Raw genomic sequence first — 21301 nt, forward strand, 5'->3', positions numbered from 1 at the left:
TCCTTTTGGAGAGTACTTATTGCTTGTATTTTGCAGAGAGAATTTCCATCCCATGCACCCCTCTTCCAAGGTTCTTGACAATGGCTCCTGCCTGGACGATCTTATTTCCTCTAGCCCTCTTGGAAGGATGTTATGTCCTCTAAACCTATTGGAGGATTCTCGTTTCCGGTACGTATTTTGGACGGTTCCTACTACCTGTCTCTCTGTTGGAAGGTTCACCCCCTGTGACTCTTTGTCATGGTCTCAACTCTTGTTTGACTCTTGAAAGTGTCTCATCACCTAAACCCTCTTGGAAGGTTCTCATTGCCTGTAGTCTTCTTGGTAGGTGCATATTTCTGGTCTCTCAGTTGGAGGATTCTCATCTCAGTTTACTTTGTTAGAGGCTTCTTAGCTCCTGTAACTCTCCAAAATGTTCTCATCCCTTGGATCTCTGGTGGAAGAGTCAGGTGTCATTCTGTAGGATTCTCTTCTTTATCCCTGTTAAGGGTTCTCATGTCCTTGCTCAATGGAGGATTCTGGTGTTTTCTTTATTTCTGTTGGAGGGTACTCATCTCCTTATGCATGAGAACATTCTATCAGCATGATGAAAGTTCCATATATGCAAGCCAGAGTTTTTAATTCTCCTGTGATCATCTTCCCATTTCTTGCATCTTCTTATCTCTTTCATCCATCTTGGATGGCGCCAATTTCCCCCTAACTCTTGGTGGTTCTCACTTCTTTTCTCCACTCTCCTGTATTTTTTGTTGGAGATTTCTCTATTTCTGTGTTTTGGGGAAGTGTCTTTCTCTGTATCTCTCATTGAGTATTCTATTCTCCTACACCTCTAAGAATGTTCTACATATTGTTTTCCTTTTGAAGAGCTCTCTTCCCCTTTATCTTTCTTGGAGAAATTGCTTCTTAGGTATTTCTCTTGAAAGGTTCTTGTCTCTTTCTTCAGAAGATTCTCATCTTTTGTATCTTTCTTGGAATGCTCTAGTCGCTTTTCTTTTTTTGGGGGGTGGGGATTCTTACACTGTATCTCTTGGAAGGTTTTCATCTCTATTCTTGTCTTGGAAGGTTCTGTTCTCCTATATCCTCTTTGGAATGTTGTCATCTTATTTCTTTTATTATGGAGGCTGTCTGTAGTTTTATGCAGTATCTCTCTATGAAGGTTCTCATCTCTTTTCTTCTCTTGGAGGCTTCCCTCCTCTTGAATCTGTATTGTAATGTTCACATCTCCTGTATATTAATAGTAACAAGAGCAACCCATATGTCCTTGCAAACTGGGTAAGTACATCTGTACCAAAAAACAACGTTCACAAGGAACCCATTTTCAATATAAATGACACTTTGTGGCAATTGAAGTAATTGCAATGCTTAATAAACAATTATATACTGGTTATCTCATATACATATCAATGAATTAATCATATAACCCTTTAAGACAAGCTCACAGATCATTCAATTAGTTGTACCAAACTTCAGCCGAAGTAGGCACTTTTATTTTTACAAGAGGTAAGCACTTTAATACATTTTCACTTAAAAACTGTTTTCGTGACCCCAAGTGTAGTGACCATAACCATATTTACAGTGACATATTCCAACAAAAACGGTTATCAGTAAGTTTCACAAAAGGACAAACTATAAGGATACATTTTTTTTGTTTGGTAGGGTTGTCTCTTTTCGCAATTTCGTCGACGGCGTTTCGACCCTCTCTAGATACCGGGTCTCATCAGGACAGTGTATCTGGGGACAGTACTTGAATGTAGTACAGTGGAGCATCCAACTCACGATAAGCAGTCTCTTAATCTGAGACAGAAGAGAACGGTGTGTTTCTCGTGTTGGTAACCGCTTCAGAGCTCAACTGCTCAGTAACAGTAAAGCCTTCTGGCATGTAATTCACGTCTTTAGCTCAGAAGTAGCGAGAGAAGGGGTATAGTTCTCATGGAGGATAACACTCCGATATCTCGACCACTAGATAGCGGCGAGGTTAAGGAGTTATTACTTCTCCTCGGTTCGGCTGCTACAGTTTTTAAGTGAAAATGTATTAAAGTGCTTACCTTTTGTAAAAATAAAAGTACCTACTTCGGCTGAAGTTTGGTACAACTAATTGAATGATCTGTGAGCTTGTCTTAAAGGGTTATATGATTAATTCATTGATACGTATATGAGATAACCAGTATATAATTGTTTATTAAGCATTGCAATTACTCCAATTGCCACAAAGTGTCATTTATATTGAAAATAAGTTCCTTGTGAACGTTGTTTTTTGGTACACATCTCCTGTATGTCTCTTATCATGTTTACTCTCTTGTTTTACCCATTATCTGTCATGCTATTGCCCAGTTTTCATACGGCATCACTCTTGGAGGTTCCTATCTTTCCTAGCACATTCACAGGTGCTCTGATTTTACATCTGTATTTTGGGATCACCTCCTGCTTCATCCTTATGTGGCTCCAGATTCCAGCCTCCCTCTCGAGGGTACCTTATTTCTCCTCTACCATTTGGGCTGCTGTCTTCTCTGTCCTCCTGCTTTAGCTAATCCCCCAAACAACGGCAAGGGCAGTGGTTGCTTTGCTTACCTCATAACCAAATGTCAAAGCCATGATGGTAATCAGCAAAGCAAAGAAGGCTTCCAGCTTTCTAAGACCTGAAAGGGAAGAGACAGAAGATGTGAGAGGTGAGTTACAACTGGGACAACAATCGCGATTTCCAAATAACTTCTTTTCAGCCAACTGTACATTCTAAAAGGGTAACTAACCTTTCCATAAACTCTTTAGCAGACACCAAGGAGAGAGCCAGTACGTTGTTTCTCTCCTCCAGAGCAGGAGATGAGTTTTAGAAGTACCTAACTCAAGACGCAGGGGAGGTTATTTATTTAATACATTATTTATTTGCAGAAATTGTTTAGCACCTTCGGCACTGTCTCTTCTTCCTGTCTTTTAGGTAATTATTTCGGTTCTGGTAAGTTTAGGATTTTCATCTTGTCTGAGTTGTTTTAATTATGCTTTGTCAGTTTGTTTCACAGTAGCATTTTGGTCAGCGTGGGGACTTCATTTAGAGTATATTTTTTAGGTCGTATTTTAATTTTCTTTGCTTTGTGGCTTCTGCTTCCGCTGATGCTGCCTGAAAACACATGTTCTTCTGGACCCTGGGTGCACATATATCCATGTAGTGAACATATGCAGAGGGTATGCAGGACGTGTGTCCATGTTGGTCCCAAGGCATTGCTGACGGCACACCCCAAGAGCAAAGTACAGGTCACACCACAGTGTAGGGACCCAGGCGAAGTATGGCAATAGCCAGTCTCCCCCTGTGTAAGTACGGGCAAGTGGCACAGGCCACAAGACAGGGAATAGGGCAGAAGCGCCCGTACAAATAAGAGTGGTGGTGCGGTGAGGTCGCTCGTGGTCGTCTGTCGAAATCCCCCCCACCCGGCCCCACCGCCCCATCACTCTAACCTGCACGTGCCATTACTGGAGTAGGGATAGGCTGATGGAGGCGCGGGGTCATAGAGTGAATGGCAAATAAAGGCATGAATTCAGTAGGTCATGCGCAGTGGGGATCCATCGCCAATGGACAGGCGCTTGGGGCTGCTAGCGGGGGTGTGAACGAGGGAGATTGGGGAACGCAAGGAAAAGGCTGTAAATGGAGGAAGAAAGGAAAGAGGTGGTAGAGTACGGGACTAGTGATGCAATGTTCACAAGTTGGGAGTTTAAAGGAGGGGGGAATGACAAAACTAGAAGGCATTAGTGAGGTTCCGTTTTATAATGTATTCTATAGTGTGATGAACTGATTCTACAAACCTATATTTATAAAGTGGTCTTTTCCGATCATAAAGTGAGTGGTAAGTAGTGTCATTGCACAATTAATTATTTTTAACTTAGTGCCAGGGATTTTACCCAACAACCTGCCTGATTTTCCATTTGAGAGAGGACATTAAATATTCTTGAAGGAGACCCTGGTAGCCCTGACTACACAGACGGGTCTTAGTGCTGGGATCCCCGTTTACTACACAATAATGGAGTTGATGGGGTCTGCATGTAGGCCAGTCAACACTTACTCCACGGCAAACAGGCAGCAACAGCCTAATAAAGAAAAGTCTTGCGTGTTTTTAGCGATTCTATGGAGATGGCTATCAGAAACCTATGTGAGATGCAAGCAATCCCTCCATATGTAAAACTCTGCGCCAGGAAAGAGACAGCTGTCAGGTGGAGGGAAGGGAGGCGTTACTTTGCCACCCCTGCATAATACCTTGAGGTTTTAACTCGTATTTGAGCCGAGTATGCCATTCTTTAATGTATGTTTATGGAACACTGTGAAATTCTCTTCACAGTCCCTGATAAATACACCATTGTGTTTGCGGGCGGGCGCATTAGGGCCGCCATCTTGGAGTGTCCTATGGCTGTCACTTTGAATCCTTTCGCTGCCCTGTTGATGCTTTTCACCTTCACCCCAGACTCACCATAGTTGTCGAGGAAGAGGAAGAAGACGGTGTCGACGATGGTGATGAGCACGCCGCCCCACAGGGGGATCCTGCAAAGAAGAAGAGGAAGGATGTCAGCTGAGGTCAGCCCTGCCTCTCGCCCCACCCCCTCTGCTCTGCTGATGGTGAATCACCTGACACCGACTCACCAGCGCGTGCACAACCCTGGGAAACGCGTCGCTTTCACTTTTGCTGGTTGCTACATGTGCAGTCAGCTGCTCGGCTGGGCCTGCTGGCGTCACGCAGGAAGTGAGGTCATTGTTTACACTGAGGGTCGGCAGGATGAGATCAGATGAGTGATGTGTGTGGGTGATGTGAACCTGGACACACTGCAGGGGGGCAGGGTGGAGGTACCCATGTCTGCATCCTCTCCGGTGCTACTCTGCATTACAAGGTTCACTTGGGAATGAAAATCACGCTGCTTGCCTTGTACAGTTGGTATTTGGTGTTCGTTGTTATCCTGTCAATCGTGAAGGGTTCCTGGGACTCGACCCTGTGGCCAGCAGTTCACACATCACTCACTGCATGTCTCTCCTCCAGCCACCGAGTACTTGCACAGTGGTAGTTCTGCTGCATTCATTATCCAGACAGTGTTGACCCCTTCCTCACTCCCAATCACTGTTTACTCAGTGCATCTCCCTACTCCCACTCACTATCTGCCAGTGGCGTAGCAAGGTCAGGTGGTACCCAGTGCGGAAAATTTCTTATCAACCCCAGCTTGACCAAATGGCAAAAATATGTGTTTAAAACACACATTTTTGCCATTTTGTCACCCCCCTCAGATTAGACACCCAGGGCGGCCCGCACCCACCGCACCCCCTTCCTACGCTACTGCTGTCTGCACAGCGCATCTCCCTACTCCCGCTCACTGTCTGAACAGCGCATCTCCCTACTCCCGCTCACTGTCTGCACAGTGCATCTCTTTACTCCTGCTCACTGCGTGCACAGCGCATCTGCCTACTCCCACGCACTGTCTCCACAGCGCATCTCCCTACTCCCACTCACTGTCTGCACAGCGTATCTCCCTACTCCCGCTCACTGTCTGCACAACGTATCTCCCTACTCCCACTCACTGCTTGCACAGCGTATCTCCCTACTCCCGCTCACTGTCTGCACAGCGTATCTCTTTACTCCTGCTCACTGCGTGCACAGCGCATCTGCCTACTCCCACGCACTGTCTCCACAGCGCATCTCCCTACTCCCACTCACTCACTGTCTGCACAGCGTATCTCCCTACTCCCGCTCACTGTCTGCACAACGTATCTCCCTACTCCCGCTCACTGTCTGCACAGCGTATCTCCCTACTCCCACTCACTGCTTGCACAGCGTATCTCCCTACTCCCGCTCACTGTCTGCACAACGTATCTCCCTACTCCCACTCACTGTCTGCACAGCGTATCTCCCTACTCCCGCTCACTGTCTGCACAGCGCATCTCCCTACTCCCACTCACTGTCTGCACAGCGTATCTCCCTACTCCCACTCACTCACTGTCTGCACAGCGTATCTCCCTACTCCGCTCATTGTCTGCACAGCGTATCTCACTACTCCCACTCACTCACTGTCTGCACAGCGTATCTCCCTACTCCGCTCACTCACTGTCTGCACAGCGTATCTCCCTACTCCGCTCATTGTCTGCACAGCGTATCTCACTACTCCCACTCACTCACTGTCTGCACAGCGTATCTCCCTACTCCGCTCACTGTCTGCACAGCGTATCTCACTACTCCCGCTCACTGTCTGCACAGCGCATCTCCCTTCTCACTGTCTGCACAGCGTATCTCCCTACTCCCGCTCACTGTCTGCACAGCGTATCTCACTACTCCCGCTCACTGTCTGCACAGCGCATCTCCCTTCTCACTGTCTGCACAGCGTATCTCCCTACTCCCACTCACTCACTGTCTGCACAGCATATCTCCCTACTCCCACTCACTCACTGTCTGCACAGCGTATCTCCCTACTCCGCTCACTGTCTGCACAGCGTATCTCACTACTCCCGCTCACTGTCTGCACAGCGCATCTCCCTTCTCACTGTCTGCACAGCGTATCTCCCTACTCCCGCTCACTGTCTGCACAGCGTATCTCCCTACTCCTACTCACTGTCTGCACAGCGTATCTCCCTACTCCCGCTCACTGTCTGCACAGCGTATCTCCCTACTCACGCTCACTGTCTGTACAGGTATCTCCCTACTCCCGCTCACTGTCTGCACAATATATTTCCCTACTCCCACTCACTGTCTGCACAGCGTATCTCCCTATTCCTGCTCACTGTCTGCACAGCGTATCTACCTACTGTCGCTCACTGTCTGTTTGCATATGGCTGGGTTCAAACTGGAATGGCATGGTGAGCAAAAAATGATGGATTTAGGCCCAGATCTCTGTACTGGGGTGAATGTATGACATTGTTCTGCATTCTGTCCATCAACTGTTGTTTTTCCATTAGTCACCCTGAGTGGGACGGGTATGCTCAGATGTGAGTCCTGTGCTCTCCATGCCACTGGAATCAAGCTATCGTGGCTGATGAGGGCTGAAAGCCCAAAACTGGTACTAGGATGCTTGTTTCCAGTCCAGGGAGGACCTGGGTTGGCTGTTCGGGCTGGACTGTTCCCATGGGGCACAGGGTCAAGACTGATTTGCATATGGCTGGGTTCAAACTGGAATGGCATGGTGAGCAAAAATGATGGATTTAGGCCCAGATCTCTGTACTGGGGTGAATGTATGACATTGTTCTGCATTATGTCCATGAACTGTTGTTTTTACATTTGCCATCTTGAGTGGGACGGGTATGCTCAGACGTGAGTCCGGTGTTCTCCATGCCACTGGAATCAAGCTATCCTGTCTGATTCAGGCTGAAAGCCCGAAACCGGTTCTAGGATGCTTGTTTCCAGTCCAGGGAGGACCTGGGTTGGCTGTTCGGGCTGGACTGTTCCCATGGGGCACAGGGTCAAGACTGATTTGCATATGGCTGGGTTCAAACTGGAATGGCATGGTGAGCAAAAAATGACGGATTTAGGCCCAGATCTCTGTACTGGGGTGAATGTATGACATTGTTCTGCATTCTGTCCATCAACTGTTGCTTTTGCATTTGTTACCCTGAGTGGGACAGGTATGCTCAGACGTGAGTCCGGTGCTCTCCATGCCACTGGAATCAAGCTATCCTGGCTGATGAGGGCTGAAAGCCAGAAACCGGTCCTAGGATGCTTCTTTCCAGTCCAGGGAGGACCTGGCTTGGCAGTTTGGGCTGGACTGTTCCCATGTTATAATAAACAGGGTAAACCCATTAGTAGTCACTGGGACCTGGGTGATTGATCGATATAGATAGAGGGGTCCCAGACTGGGAAAGGGAAAAGAACTGTGAGAGGTAATAGAGACAATATATTACATAAATGAAAAAAAACAGAAAATGAATCTAAAGTACAATGTTTTTATTCACAAGGTACTGGAAACCTTATCATTGGATAAACAGTATACCAAAGATTTAATTCACTTTTTTGAAATAGATACGCCCACATATACAAGGAAGGAAAAGGGGAGGGAGTGCTGTGAAGGGATTACGTGGGGGATTTTCAGAAAAAACAATCTTCAATAGGCAAACAGTAAATGCTTTTCAAAATACTTTTTCAGTGATCCCCTCGTCCAGGGTCACAAAGGCTGCACGAATCAACACACAAAATTTGTAAACCAGGCTTCTGAAACAGCTGTGTAGATCCTGCTAGTGGTAGAAGCTGGTGTAAAAAGTGGAAGTCTACGTTTCGACCCCATGTGTTGCAGGGGTAGTTTCCCTTACGGTGCAGGTCTTCGTCAGGACACAAGGGGGAAGGGAAGGAGTGGGCAAACCTCCTGTCTATATAGTTAATTGGCAGGGAACAGGGGTGGACAAAGCAGCAACATCACACACCATCAAAAAGTTAGACCGGCTAGCGTCTTCAAGAGGGACTGATCACCTGTCTTACTGAAAACCGGAAAAATGCAACAAGACCTCGCTTTGTCAAGGATTGTTCAAACAACCGCTAGCGTTTCTCCTGGCCATAGGATATATCTGTCAATTCAATATCCAATGACCGACCAACTCAGGCTCACTCGAAAAATCGACTCCATTAGACAGCAACAACTGGAATGTCATGGTGAGCAAAACATGATGGATTTAGGCCCAGATCTCTGTACTGGGATGAATGTATGAAATTGTTCTGCATTCTGTCCATCAACTATTGTTTTTGCATTTGTCAACCTGAGTATGCTCAGACGTGAGTCCCATGCTCTCCATGCCACTGGAATCAAGCTATCCTGTCTGATGAGGGCTTAAAGCCCGAAACCGGTCCTAGGATGCTTGTTTCCAGTCCAGGGAGGACCTGGCTTGGCAGTTCGGGCTGGACTGTTCCCATTAGGCACAGGGTCAAGACTGATTTGCATTTGGCTAGGTTCAAACTGGGGTGGCTTGGTGAGCAAAAAATGATGGATTTTGGCCCAGATCTCTGTACTGGGGTGAATGTATGACATTGTTCTGCATTCTGCCCATGAACTGTTGTTTTTGCACTGTCTGCACAGCGCATCCCCATATTCCAGCTCACTGTCTGCACAGCGTATCTCCCTAGTCACTGAGTCTCATGATCCAGACTGATCACGGGAGAGCTCCTGAGTACAGTGTGACGAGCTCGCTGACTGGTGGCCGCAAGCATTCCACAGCTGCGGAACACCTGGCATAACCCTCACCCAATGACAGAGAGGCAGACGAGCAGTGAATCCACCAGAACAAATCCAATGGTTTTATAGACAGTGTCCTGTCTGTGTCACAGTCAAATCCAACAACCCAGCTGGATCCCCTGAGCAATGCCAGTGATTAGACGTATTGCAACCATCCCTCTCGTCACCTTTTGTCTTTGTTGTACCGCCCTAAGTGCAAGGGTGTGCCCAAATGTGGGCCTCGTGCTAACGGTGCCACTGGAATCAAGTTACACTCGACTGACGAGCCCCAATCACGGTAACACCAGGGTTGGGTTGCTTGTATCCCGGTACAGAGAGGACCTGGGCTTACAGTTCAGCCTGGATTGTTCCCAGGATCATGACTGAGTCAGTACCCTGCACACCACTGTTAAATGGCCGCTCGCACTCTAGCGAACATGTACCTGAGCGTGCCAACATTTATTTTATTCAGTGCATGCAGCACGGTGAACATGCTGGGGATGCAACACGTGTGACAACATCAGTACGAGCCTGGCAATAATAAACAAGCATTTGCAATGCAATAGGTCTCGCATTATGAAAGTTTGAGCTATTGGTCTTGTAAATGACACATTTTTTATTTATGTGTTGATTTTGAAAATAGCTAAATTATTAGCTTTGTCATTTTCAATGCCAATAGTTATAACTTTCGCACATGTGACGACTATAGCATTTGTAATGCAACATGTTTTGTATTTACGTGACTTAGATGTATTGATATTACAAATAGCAACGGCTTTTAATTTTTTAAAATAATTAATACTTAAATAAAAGTGATTGTAATTTGTATTGGCAATAGCTTAAACTTTTGTAAATAACGTTTGTGAAGATTATGTTCAGTGTATTTTATTGTGATGAAAATCCAAGAACAGAAGTGAAATAACATCTTTTTGTGACATTTGTAATAAAGCTTGAAACATTGAGAGAACATAATTGAACCAGTTGTTGTTGAATGGTTGCACAGATTGATGCTGTGGTGGTGGTGCTGCTGAGTTTTCTCTGAATCTGCACTCTGAATCTGCACTCTGAATCTGCACTCTGAATCTGCACCCTGAATCTGCACCCACAATCTGCACCCACAATCTGCACCCACAATCTGCACCCACAATCTGCACCCACAATCTGCACCCACAATCTGCACCCTGAATCTGCACCCTGAATCTGCACTCTGAGTCTGCACCCACAATCTGCACCCACAATCTGCACCCACAATCTGCACCCACAATCCGCACCCTGAATCCGCACCCTGAATCTGCACCCTGAATCTGCACTCTGAATCTGCACTCTGAATCTGCACCCACAATCTGCACTCACAATCTGCACCCACAATCTGCACCCACAATCTGCACCCACAATCTGCACCCACAATCTGCACCCACAATCTGCACTCTGAATCTGCACCCACAACCTGCACCCACAATCTGCACCCACAATCTGCACCCACAATCTGCACCCTTAATCTGCACCCACAATCTGCACCCACAATCTGCACCCACAATCTGCACCCACAATCTGCACTCTGAATCTGCACCCACAATCTGCACCCACAATCTGCACCCACAATCTGCACCCACAATCTGCACCCACAATCTGCACTCTGAATCTGCACCCACAATCTGCACCCACAATCTGCACCCACAATCTGCACTCTGAATCTGCACTCTGAATCTGCACTCTGAATCTGCACCCACAATCTGCACCCACAATCTGCACCCACAATCTGCACCCACAATCTGCACCCACAATCTGCACTCTGAATCTGCACTCTGAAATCTGCACTCTGAATCTGCACTCTGAATCTGCACCCACAATCTGCACCCACAATCTGCACCCACAATCTGCACCCACAATCTGCACTCTGAATCTGCACTCTGAATCTGCACCCACAATCTGCACCCACAATCTGCACCCACAATCTGCACCCACAATCTGCACCCACAATCCGCACCCACAATCCGCACCCACAATCCGCACCCACAATCCGCACTCTGAATCTGCACCCACAATCCGCACTCTGAATCTGCACTCTGAATCTGCACTCTGAATCTGCACCCACAATCTGCACCCACAATCTGCACCCACAATCTGCACTCTGAATCTGCACCCACAATCTGCACTCTGAATCTGCACTCTGAATCTGCACCCACAATCTGCACCCACAATCTGCACCCCCAATCTGCACCCCCAATCTGCACCCACAATCTGCACCCACAATCCGCACCCACAATCTGCACCCACAATCCGCACTCTGAATCTGCACCCACAATCTGCACCCACAATCTGCACCCACAATCTGCACCCACAATCTGCACTCTGAATCTGCACTCTGAATCTGCACTCTGAATCTGCACTCTGAATCTGCACCCTGAATCTGCACCCACAATCTGCACCCTGAATCTGCACTCTGAATCTGCACTCTGAATCTGCACTCTGAATCTGCACTCTGAATCTGCACCCACAATCTGCACCCACAATCTGCACCCACAATCTGCACCCACAATCTGCACCCTGAATCTGCACCCACAATCTGCACCCACAATCTGCACCCACAATCTGCACCCACAATCTGCACTCACAATCATTGGCATTGCCAATAGGTCTCGCTTGTGGGACCTTATAAGTATTTAGTTATGCAGCACAATATGATGAGTGGCGTTGCATGTGTGAGTGGCGTTGCGTGTGTGAGTGGCGTTGCGTGTGTGAGTGGCGTTGCGTGTGTGAGTGGCGTTGTGTGTGTGAGTGGCGTTGCGTGGGTGAGTGGGGTTGCGTGGGTGATTGGGGTTGCGTGGGTGAGTTGCGTTGCGTGGGTGAGTGGCGTTGCGTTGGTGAGTGGCGTTGCATGTGTGAGTGGCGTTGCGTGTGTGAGTGGTGTTGCGTGTGTGAGTGGCATTGCGTGTGTGAGTGGCGTTGCGTGTGTGAGTGGCGTTGCGTGTGTGAGTGGCGTTGCGTGTGTGAGTGGCGTTGCGTGTGTGAGTGGCATTGCGTGTGTGAGTGGCGTTGCATGTGTGAGTGGTGTTGCGTGTGTGAGTGGCGTTGCGTGTGTGAGTGGCGTTGCGTGTGTGAGTGGGGTTGCGTCGATGAGTGGGGTTGCGTCGATGAGTGGGGTTGCGTGGATGAGTTGCGTGTGTGAGTGGCGTGTGTGAGTGGCGTTGCGTGTGTGAGTGGCATTGCGTGTGTGAGTGGCGTTGCGTGTGTGAGTGGCGTTGCGTGTGAGTGGCGTTGCGTGTGTGAGTGGCGTTGCGTGGGTGAGTGGGGTTGCGTGGGTGAGTGGGGTTGCGTGGGTGAGTGGGGTTGCGTGGGTGAGTTGCGTTGCGTGGGTGAGTGGCGTTGCGTGTGTGAGTGGCGTTGCGTTTGTGAGTGGCGTTGCGTGGGTGAGTGGCGTTGTGTGTGTGAGTGGCGTTGCGTGTGTGAGTGGCGTTGCTTGTGTGAGTGGCGTTGCGTGTGTGAGTGCATTGCGTGTGTGAGTGGCGTTGCGCGTGTGAGTTGCGTTGCGTGTGTGAGTGGCGTTGCGTGTGTGAGTGGCGTTGCGTGTGTGAGTGACGTTGCGTGTGTGAGTGGCGTTGCGTGTGTGAGTGGCGTTGCGTGTGTGAGTGGCGTTGCGTGTGAGTGGCGTTGCGTTTGTGAGTGGCGTTGCGTGTGTGAGTGGCGTGGCGTGTGTGAGTGGCGTTGCGTGTGTGAGTGGCGTTGCGTGTGTGAGTGGCGTTGCGTGTGTGAGTGGCGTTGCGTGGATGAGTGGGGTTGCGTGGATGAGTGGGGTTGCGTGGATGAGTGGGGTTGCGTGGATGAGTTGCGTGTGTGAGTAGCGTTGCGTGTGTGAGTGGCGTTGCGTGTGTGAGTGGCGTTGCGTGTGTCAGTGGTGTTGCGTGTGTGGGCGGCGTTGTGTGGTTGAGTGGCGTTGCGTGTGTGAGTGGCGTTGCGTTTGTGAGTGGCGTTGCGTGTGTGAGTGGCGTTGCGTGTGTGAGTGGCGTTGCGTGTGTGAGTGGCGTTGCGTGTGAGTGACGTTGCGTGTGTGAGTGGCGTTGCGTGTGTGAGTGGCGTTGCGTGTGTGAGTGGCGTTGCGTGTGTGAGTGGCGTTGCGTGTGTGAGTGGCGTTGCGTGTGTGAGTGGCGTTGCGTGTGTGAGTGGCGTTGCGTCGATGAGTGGGGTTGCGTGGATGAGTTGCGTTGCGTGTGTGAGTGGCGTTGCTGTGTGTGAATTGCTGGTTGGGGGAGTGGGGGGGGTGGGCGGGGGAGCAGCAGGCAGATGCGAGTGGAGCACGCGTTGGAGAGGGAGGGGGTGGGAGGACTAGGCAGCGGGAGAGAGGGAGAAAGGAGCGCGAGGGAGGCGTTTTTAGATACATGAAGCCAAAATTACAAGTGAGCATGTTACAAAAGCAAACGTTACGTTACATGAGACAATAGTGACAGTTGTGCAAGTATCAAGAGCAACACAATACAAGAGGTAGCAAACGATATGCAATAGCATATCTGAGGGAACACGGCCTGGGGGAAGCTGGCTGGGGAGGGGGAGGAGAAATGAAAGGAAGGCTGTGTTTGCTGGGAGAGAGAGGGGAGGTGCTGGTGTGGGAGGGGGTAGGTGCTGTTGTGGGAGGAGTGTTGCTACGGCAAGGCTGTGTTTGCGGGGAGAGAGAGGGGAGGTGCTGGTGTGGGAGGGGGGAGTTGCTGGTGTGGGAGGAGAAGCCCTGGCCGTGAATGCTCGTGCATGTTCACGTGAACTGCAAGAAAACGCCGGGCTGAAACCCCTTAGTTTGAAGAGGATTTTGCCGACATGAATTCGATCCTATCCATTCCTGCGGAATGGGACAGGCTCGACCTAAAAACAACACTGGACAGCAGATTCCAGGGCATAAACACACATAAAGTGATATCTCCTCTGTTATAAATATCAAACCATTCTCGACACAGTTCATCTTCCCTTCCATTAACTCCCTATTAATGAGTATGACTTTTGAAGGCTCCTGGCCCAGTGATGACCCTGGTGCAGCTGCACCAGTTGAACCATCCACTTAAATTTCTGGTTCAATTGCTCATTACCAAGCAATTACCCACTTTTCCCTTTCCTGTCAAAGGCAGTCACTCCTAGCAAATGCTCCCTGCAAGTTGCAGTGGGCGCCATTTGTCTTGCTATGGCTGAAAGCAGGCTAGAGAAAAGGACACTATGTTCCCCTCCTCATGTTATCAAGCTTGTCTGAATTAGCCCTGTTTCCTTATGGGAGGCGTCATTTCCATCTAGGGAGCACTGCACCTGGGGGCATGGGTTTAAAAACCCACTTTGCTCCTTTGATAACCCTCTTAGTCCTTTTGTCACCCAGAGCAAGGGTTACACAGGCTGCGTAAATACAATATAGAGATGGGTGCAGTAATGGCCAACCACTCGAAGAAGGTAATTGCACAGATAGTCCACCCTGACTAGTCCAGTGGGATACCCGGTTGCCGAATCATGGACAGTCTTGCCCGAGTTTGCTACATGATTATGTCAGAAGCTGAAAGGTTCAGCCAACCTTGATCAATTGCAACCAGGAAAAAGAATTTAACTGTGTCTCCCATGAGTTTATGGGCTCGATACTCAGGGCACTGGGATTGGGTGACTTCTTCCGCGACGTGGTGAGCACAATGTATAGTGATATCACTAGCAAAGCTTTGCGAAATGTTTGTAAAACCGACCCCTTTCCTGTCCTTTCAGAGGTTACGAAGGCTGTCCGCTTTCACCAGTTCTGTTTATTTGTGTTATGGAGCTCCTCGCCCAACGCATCAGACAGAAGAAGAGGAGCATCAAAGGCATGACATTACAAGGCAGCACTGGGAAAGGTGAAGTGAAGTTCTCCCTATTCATGGACCACATGTTAGTTTTCTCTGTGGACGGGCACTGGAGAAGTGCATTGAGTTTGGGAAAGCATTTAGAGAAAAGATCAACAGTGCCAAGTACAAACCCTGCTCTTCGGCCACTGTACGGCCAGCCGAGGCTCCGTGCCATTTCCCACCAAGCAGGATTTTGTGAAGATCCTTGGATTTTGGGGTGTTGGAGGGAGCAGCAGAGAAGACATGGGATGAGCAACTGGTGAAGACAAAGCAGAAACTGGGGCTCTTGAGCCTCAAGAAGCTGATAGTCAAGGGGAAGACACTGTTCTTGTGGATCCCATCTGGTGCCCCGGTTCATCGCCCAAGTTTGCCTGGCTGTTGCAGCCACGAACGGCACATGCCATCACTGGAGTTATATTCTACTTCATTTTGATCTACAAGATAGTGAAGAGCGAGGTGATGTCCAAGACCTATAACAAGGGAGGCAAAAGGGTGTCCAACATTGTCACAATCTTGAGGAGAATCTTTATGTGCCACTGCGTGAGGAACACCCTAAGGAACGAAGACGAGAACCATGTCAGTTTCCTGATGGCACGCATTTTTCTACAGGTGACATGGAGGCTCCTCAGCTGGGCAGAGTGGATGAACGCTGTCCCCTATAACTGGGATACCCTGTGGTACTACAGAAATGGAGAAGTTCATCGAGGGTTTCAGCTTGGAGGCTCCTGCCTTGAACCAGTGGACTCCAAAGATAGCCCAATAAGTGTGAAAGAATGTCACCTCCAGGTACCTGACCAACAAGCACAAGGAGATCGCCTGGATGGCCATCAAAGGAGGTCTGCCAGTGAGAGCCTTCATGCACGTGAGAGGACTCAACTGCTTCAAGTGATGTCCAGAGGATACACCACAAATGAGCCGACCCACCCCCTCTTCTGCGGATGCCAGTATGTCCAGGACCTGCTGAAGGCCCTAGGTACGGAGCTTGGGGCCATGATACCATCAACGTGCATCACTGCCGACTCCATAATGTATGGTTTGTTTCCAGGAACTCACACACTTTGAGATCTCCAGGATTGCTGGAGGCGTCTGTGTTGTTTTAAAGATATTTATCTTCCTGGTAGAAGTGAAGAAGGAGACATCAACTCTCGCCTGCCGCAAGTTAATCCACAGCCTTGTGTAGGACTATGCTCTGATCGATGGATCGGACAATGACTGTGACAGGGACGCTTGAGGATCCAAAGGCTGACGAGCCACAGCGGGGCTTCTAGTCTTGTTTTAAGTCTTTTTTCTCCCCTCCAGGAACCGACAGATGTTTGGGGTATAGAGCAGACTGATGAAGACATGTGACTAAAAGTATTATGACTAACGTGACCTTTTTCCTCCACAGGAAAAAGGTTGAAAGGGATATCTTGTAAACATGTTTTCCAGTTTGTTGCGTGCAACTTACGAGTAAGTGGTTTTTGTGAAAGGTGATGGATGGATGTATCTAAACCAAACACGAATTCCAGACGAAAACAAAAATAAAGTTGAGTGAGGGAGGTCAATGGAACGCATGGCATAGCAAGCCGTGATAGGGCCACCAGGATTGATGATCTTCATGCAGGCCTCATGGACTTTTTGTTTTGAGGATTCTTTTAACACACATTACATAGAAAATCAGATAGCTCAGCAGTAATAGCCATGTGTAATGATACTTGTAGGAGAGTAGGATCTGCTTCTTATAGTTACCCCCAATCTTTGCTGATGTTTCACTGTTTTCCGACTTTAGTCTGGCTGGGGCCCTGCTATCCAAGACCCCAGCCTAGCTGCTTCCTCTCTAAAATGATTGTATGTACTTTAGGTACACTCCAGATTGGATTCTGGGGTACCCTTATAAGTCTCCAGTATATGGTATACTATATACCCAGGGCATAGGTACCCCAGGGGCCTCCCAGGGGCTGCAGCATGTATTGTGCCACCCTTGAGAGGCCACTCAAATTGACACCACAGGTCTGCTACTGCAACCTATGTAAGGTGGTGCATGCAGCCCTTACTTAGATATAGGTTCAGTATATCTACCTTATCACTGTCACCCATATGGCAGGCTACCTATCAGTCACCCCTATGGCAGGCCTTATCAATCCTGAAGGCAGGGTGCTGGGTTTTATTTGAGAGGGTGCCCTGCATGAGCAGGACCCCTCTGCAGCCTTCGGAATCTATCCTCTGGGGTTGTTCTGTGATGCAGCCAGACCATATACTCTTAAGTGCATTATAACCTCGCGGTAAATGCTAACTTTGAAATGGCTGCAAGGAAACATGTCATGTTTTTTCTTTTTGGTATCATACATCCCCACCAGTCCTGGCGGGGGAGGTATGATTCCACCCTCTAGAGGGAGAAATATGACTACACCGGTACACCCGGTACCAGCTTAACAGAACCCTGGCATCGCAAGGTGGAGGCTGCCAGCCACAGACACACGTCTGCCCTCCTGCTGCTGGACAAAACTCTGGCAGGGGAGGCTGGACAATAAGTTTCCTGTCACAGGGAGGTGTAACAACCTCCCAGACATGCTTCTGTGTACTGGGGCTGGGTGGGTGCACTCCAAGAGTGCTTTGATGTCTGCACTGGGGGCACATTTGGTGTCCCTGTGCATAGTCCAGCTCAAACCGGCTGCAGGGGCTAACAGCCCCTGCTTTGGTGCAAAACTGGACCAAGGATATGGGTGTAGCCACCCCTCTTTCCTCACCCTCCCATAGGTGGGTTCCCAGAGTTTGTCCCACCCCTTCCTTGGGTATAAAGTAGGTACCCCTGGCTACAGGACTTTAGATTTACCTGGACGAAACTCTGCTACAGAATCCCAGAACTTCAACTATCTACACTTTGTTAGATGACCAAAGAATCTCCATTGGAGTAAAGGAGTTACTCCAATGGAAGGCAGGCACCAAAGACGCATCTGTCCGGTTTGCAACTACACAGCTCCTAAAGGACTCTGAACACTTTGCAGCACAGGAGGTGGGTTTCCAAACTTCTCCGAGGCCAATACGTGCTCTCAGCAAACCTGAGATCCAAAGCCCTTGTGGGGACCATGTAACCCAATCCCCTGGACACCGTGCACATTTGCACCAGCATATGCTTCTTGGCGATCCCTGAGGCTGTGCTCTGGGCTACTTGTAGTCCAGACCCCGAGTAGTGATTCCACTGAAGATTACTGGCTTAAACTACTCGAGTGAGCCATGGGCTGGTATTTATTGATTCTGCTTGAGGTCCCTTCGCGATCCCTTGTCTGTCAACTTGTGGGTCCCTGAGAAGGGTACTCTAACTTTTAACAGGCTTACCTAGTTGCTCCAGATGTGCCCTGACTCTCCAACGCTTGGTGCGTCCCCAGGACCTTTCTGGTCCACACCGAAGCCTTTTTACTCTCACCGTGTGGATTGCTGTTGCCAAGGCTTGTTGGTCTCTGAGCTGGACACCAACCCCCCAGCACTCGACATCCTTCATGGGACAGCTCATCTGTGCACTCTGGTTGTCATCGACGTCTCCTGGTCCCCGTGGCAGCGGAGTCAAGCTTCACTTCATCGCACCTGAAACACCCTGGGCATTGGTCTACAGTGCCCATGCTCACCCTGAAGTGACCAAGACTCTGTCCCCTCTGCTTTCAGGTTCTTCGCATCTCTGATCTAGGCTTGGATCACACTGGACACTTTTCCTTTCCATGGCAGCAGCACTTTTCAGCAACTCGCCATTGAAGACAGCGACGATTCCCGGCACCAATTGGCATCTATGCACCTGGCTTCCCTGGGTGAGGTAACACGAGTACTCCAGTGCTCACATGGGTGCTGGCCTTAGAACCTTCTTAGTCTAAAAGGGTTTTCTCCAAGTCCTCTCTGAAGTGTCCCTAATCTTTAAAATTCCATCCGCGACTTTCCCATAGGATTGTACGGAGCTCGCAGCTTTGTTCTCACACTGCACGCGTCCTCCGTGGGTCCCCTGCGTCACTACCTTGGCTGGTTCCTTGGGGTCCCAGCGATTCTACGTGCTCTAGGCACTGTGTCTAGCCAAGTCGTGGTTCTTATACCACTTTCTTAATATATGGTTTGGTCTTCCCCTGGGAACCATTGTATATTGTGCCATTTACTTACGTTCTAGTGAGTTGAAATTGTGTAGCTTGCTCTCTAATCTCATAAAGAGGTTAGTAGAGAGTGTCTAGTAATAAATATATATATATTATATATACCTTGTGTGGTTCCCCTTTCCTTTGGTCATTCAAGAGGTTATAATCTGGTAAACCAAGCTGCTTTACAATCCTTCAAGACTTAGCCTGAAGGCTGCTCTCCATAGCTACCACTAGGATAGCTTTCAATAAAGGTTGTCTTAAACCTAAATCATCAATAAGGGTTGTTTGGACTGATGCAAGGTGCCCACTATAACCAGTGGACAGCATATACCAGGCCAACTTCTCACAAAACTGATAAACTTCACCAGCTCAGTGCCCAGGCTTTTGTGCAGTGTTTTTTTCTTTTTCATGATAAAATCACAGACACCTACCAAAACTGTATATGAGGGAACTAAGCCAGATAGGAAATGTGATTTTAAGTGGCCTGTGTTCTCATATATGAAAATGCTGAGGAATTGACATGATTAATTAAATACATGTGTTTATTTAATTGGGAAAAAGAACATTGCTGATTGAACAGAATGATTTTAAGCTGCTGTGATATGTTTAACCTGGGCATAGCATAAAGTCTTAGTTGCTCATTTTGAAGGTTTTTGGTTGGAATCCTGGTATATGCATGGTCATGTGCCTACTTCAAGGTTTGTTTAATTCCCAAGGTTCAATGAAATTAAAGAGAAAACGTTTTCTGCTAATGGCTGTTCGTCAGCTTTAATTGCAGACAACCATGGTGTGGTTGTGAACACACACACAGTTATTAGGTTATCAAACATTTTGGAACTGATGACAGTTGTAACAAGAGTTGCAGTGGTAACTTGTAGATATAAGTGTGTCCTGACTGTCTTGTTGCCAGCATGGCCTGGGGTTTTAGAAAAGCCACTGGCACAGTTACACAGATGAGTTTTTGTCAGGTAACAGCAGCACTCCTTGTAGTTTGAGCTGCACTGTTCCTAATGGAGCTGGGACAATACTCATTTGCATATGGCTGGGTCCAAGCTGAGGCTGCATGGTGAGCAAAAGAACGATGGGTTGGAATGCTACTTGAGCGATTGTCAGTCTTTAGACTTATTACGAGCATTCCTCCAACCACTCTCTGTGTGTTTTATGTACCGCTCTAAATGGCAAGGGTATGCCCAGAAGTGGCTCCCTTGCTCACTGTGCCACTGGAACCAAGCTACACCAGACTAACAAGCCCCAATCAGGCCAAATCCGGTCGTGGGTTGCTTATGTTCTCGTTTGGAGAGGACCCAACAGTACAGGCTGGACTGTTCCTATTGGAGCAGGGTCAAGGTGGGTCCAAACTGAGGTGGCATGGTGGTCAAAACACACATGGGTTGGGATGTCACATGAGTCATTGTCAGTGGTTAGACTTATTACCAGTATCCTCCCATCACTGTTTGTGTTTGATGTAACACCCTAAATCGCCTAAGGTATGCCCAGATGTGGGTCCCTTGCTCACTATGCCACTGGAACCAACCTACACTTGACTGAAGAGCCCCAATCAAGCCCCAATCAAGGCGAAACCAGTCTTGGGTTGCTGGTGTTCTGGGTCAGGGAGGACCTGGCCTTGCAGTTCAGGCTGGTGTGTTCCTACTGAAGCAGGGTCAAGACTGATTTGCATATGGCTTGGTCTAAAATGAGCTGTCATGGTGGGCGAAAGAACACTGGGATGAAATGCTACCTCGAGTGATTGCCATTAATTAGACTGACAGTAATTTTTCCCGTCACCTTTTGCATGTATGAAACTCCGTGTGTGAGCATGGTACCTCGCCGTTTCGAGGGGGCGAAAGGAGCGCCATTTACAGTTTGAACCAGGATATAAAACCGGAGAGTTTAACTTCCACTAGGTCACGCTGGGAGCACACAAAGGGAAAGAAATTGCCCTGGGCCTACCACAGAATAGTAAACTATTTAATGGAATGGAAAGAATATTTCCTAGGAGTGGAATATGCTCTAAGTGGGGTCATGTGGGATGTGTGGTGGAATGGAAATTTTCTTGTTGCCAATAGTGCTGCACATGTTCTCTGTGTAGGAGGAAATCTTGCACTGCTGTAAACAGCACTGTCCTTGCACTCTTCCAGTGAATGGAGATTTTCCTGTTGCCAATGTTGCTGCACATGTTCTCTGTGTGTGAGGGAAGCTTGCACTGCTGTAAACAGCACTGTCCTT

The 21301-nt window shown here is 48.4% G+C and overlaps 1 protein-coding gene across 1 annotated transcript in view; it reads right to left on the reverse strand.

Annotated features, from left to right (window-relative positions):
* The window catches only part of SLC11A1 (solute carrier family 11 member 1), a 196990-nt gene that overhangs the window by 83635 nt on the left and 92054 nt on the right, over positions 1-21301 (reverse strand). The window contains exons 6-7 of the mRNA XM_078679242.1: positions 4446-4516; positions 2563-2630 (exon numbers count right to left, since the gene is read on the reverse strand). Coding sequence (XP_078535368.1) covers positions 2563-2630; positions 4446-4516 — 139 coding nt within the window. The remainder of the gene's footprint in view (positions 1-2562; positions 2631-4445; positions 4517-21301) is intronic.

The sequence above is a fragment of the Lissotriton helveticus genome, chromosome 3_1 (genome assembly GCF_964261635.1).
Source record: "Lissotriton helveticus chromosome 3_1, aLisHel1.1, whole genome shotgun sequence".
NCBI classification, from domain to species: domain Eukaryota; kingdom Metazoa; phylum Chordata; class Amphibia; order Caudata; family Salamandridae; genus Lissotriton; species Lissotriton helveticus.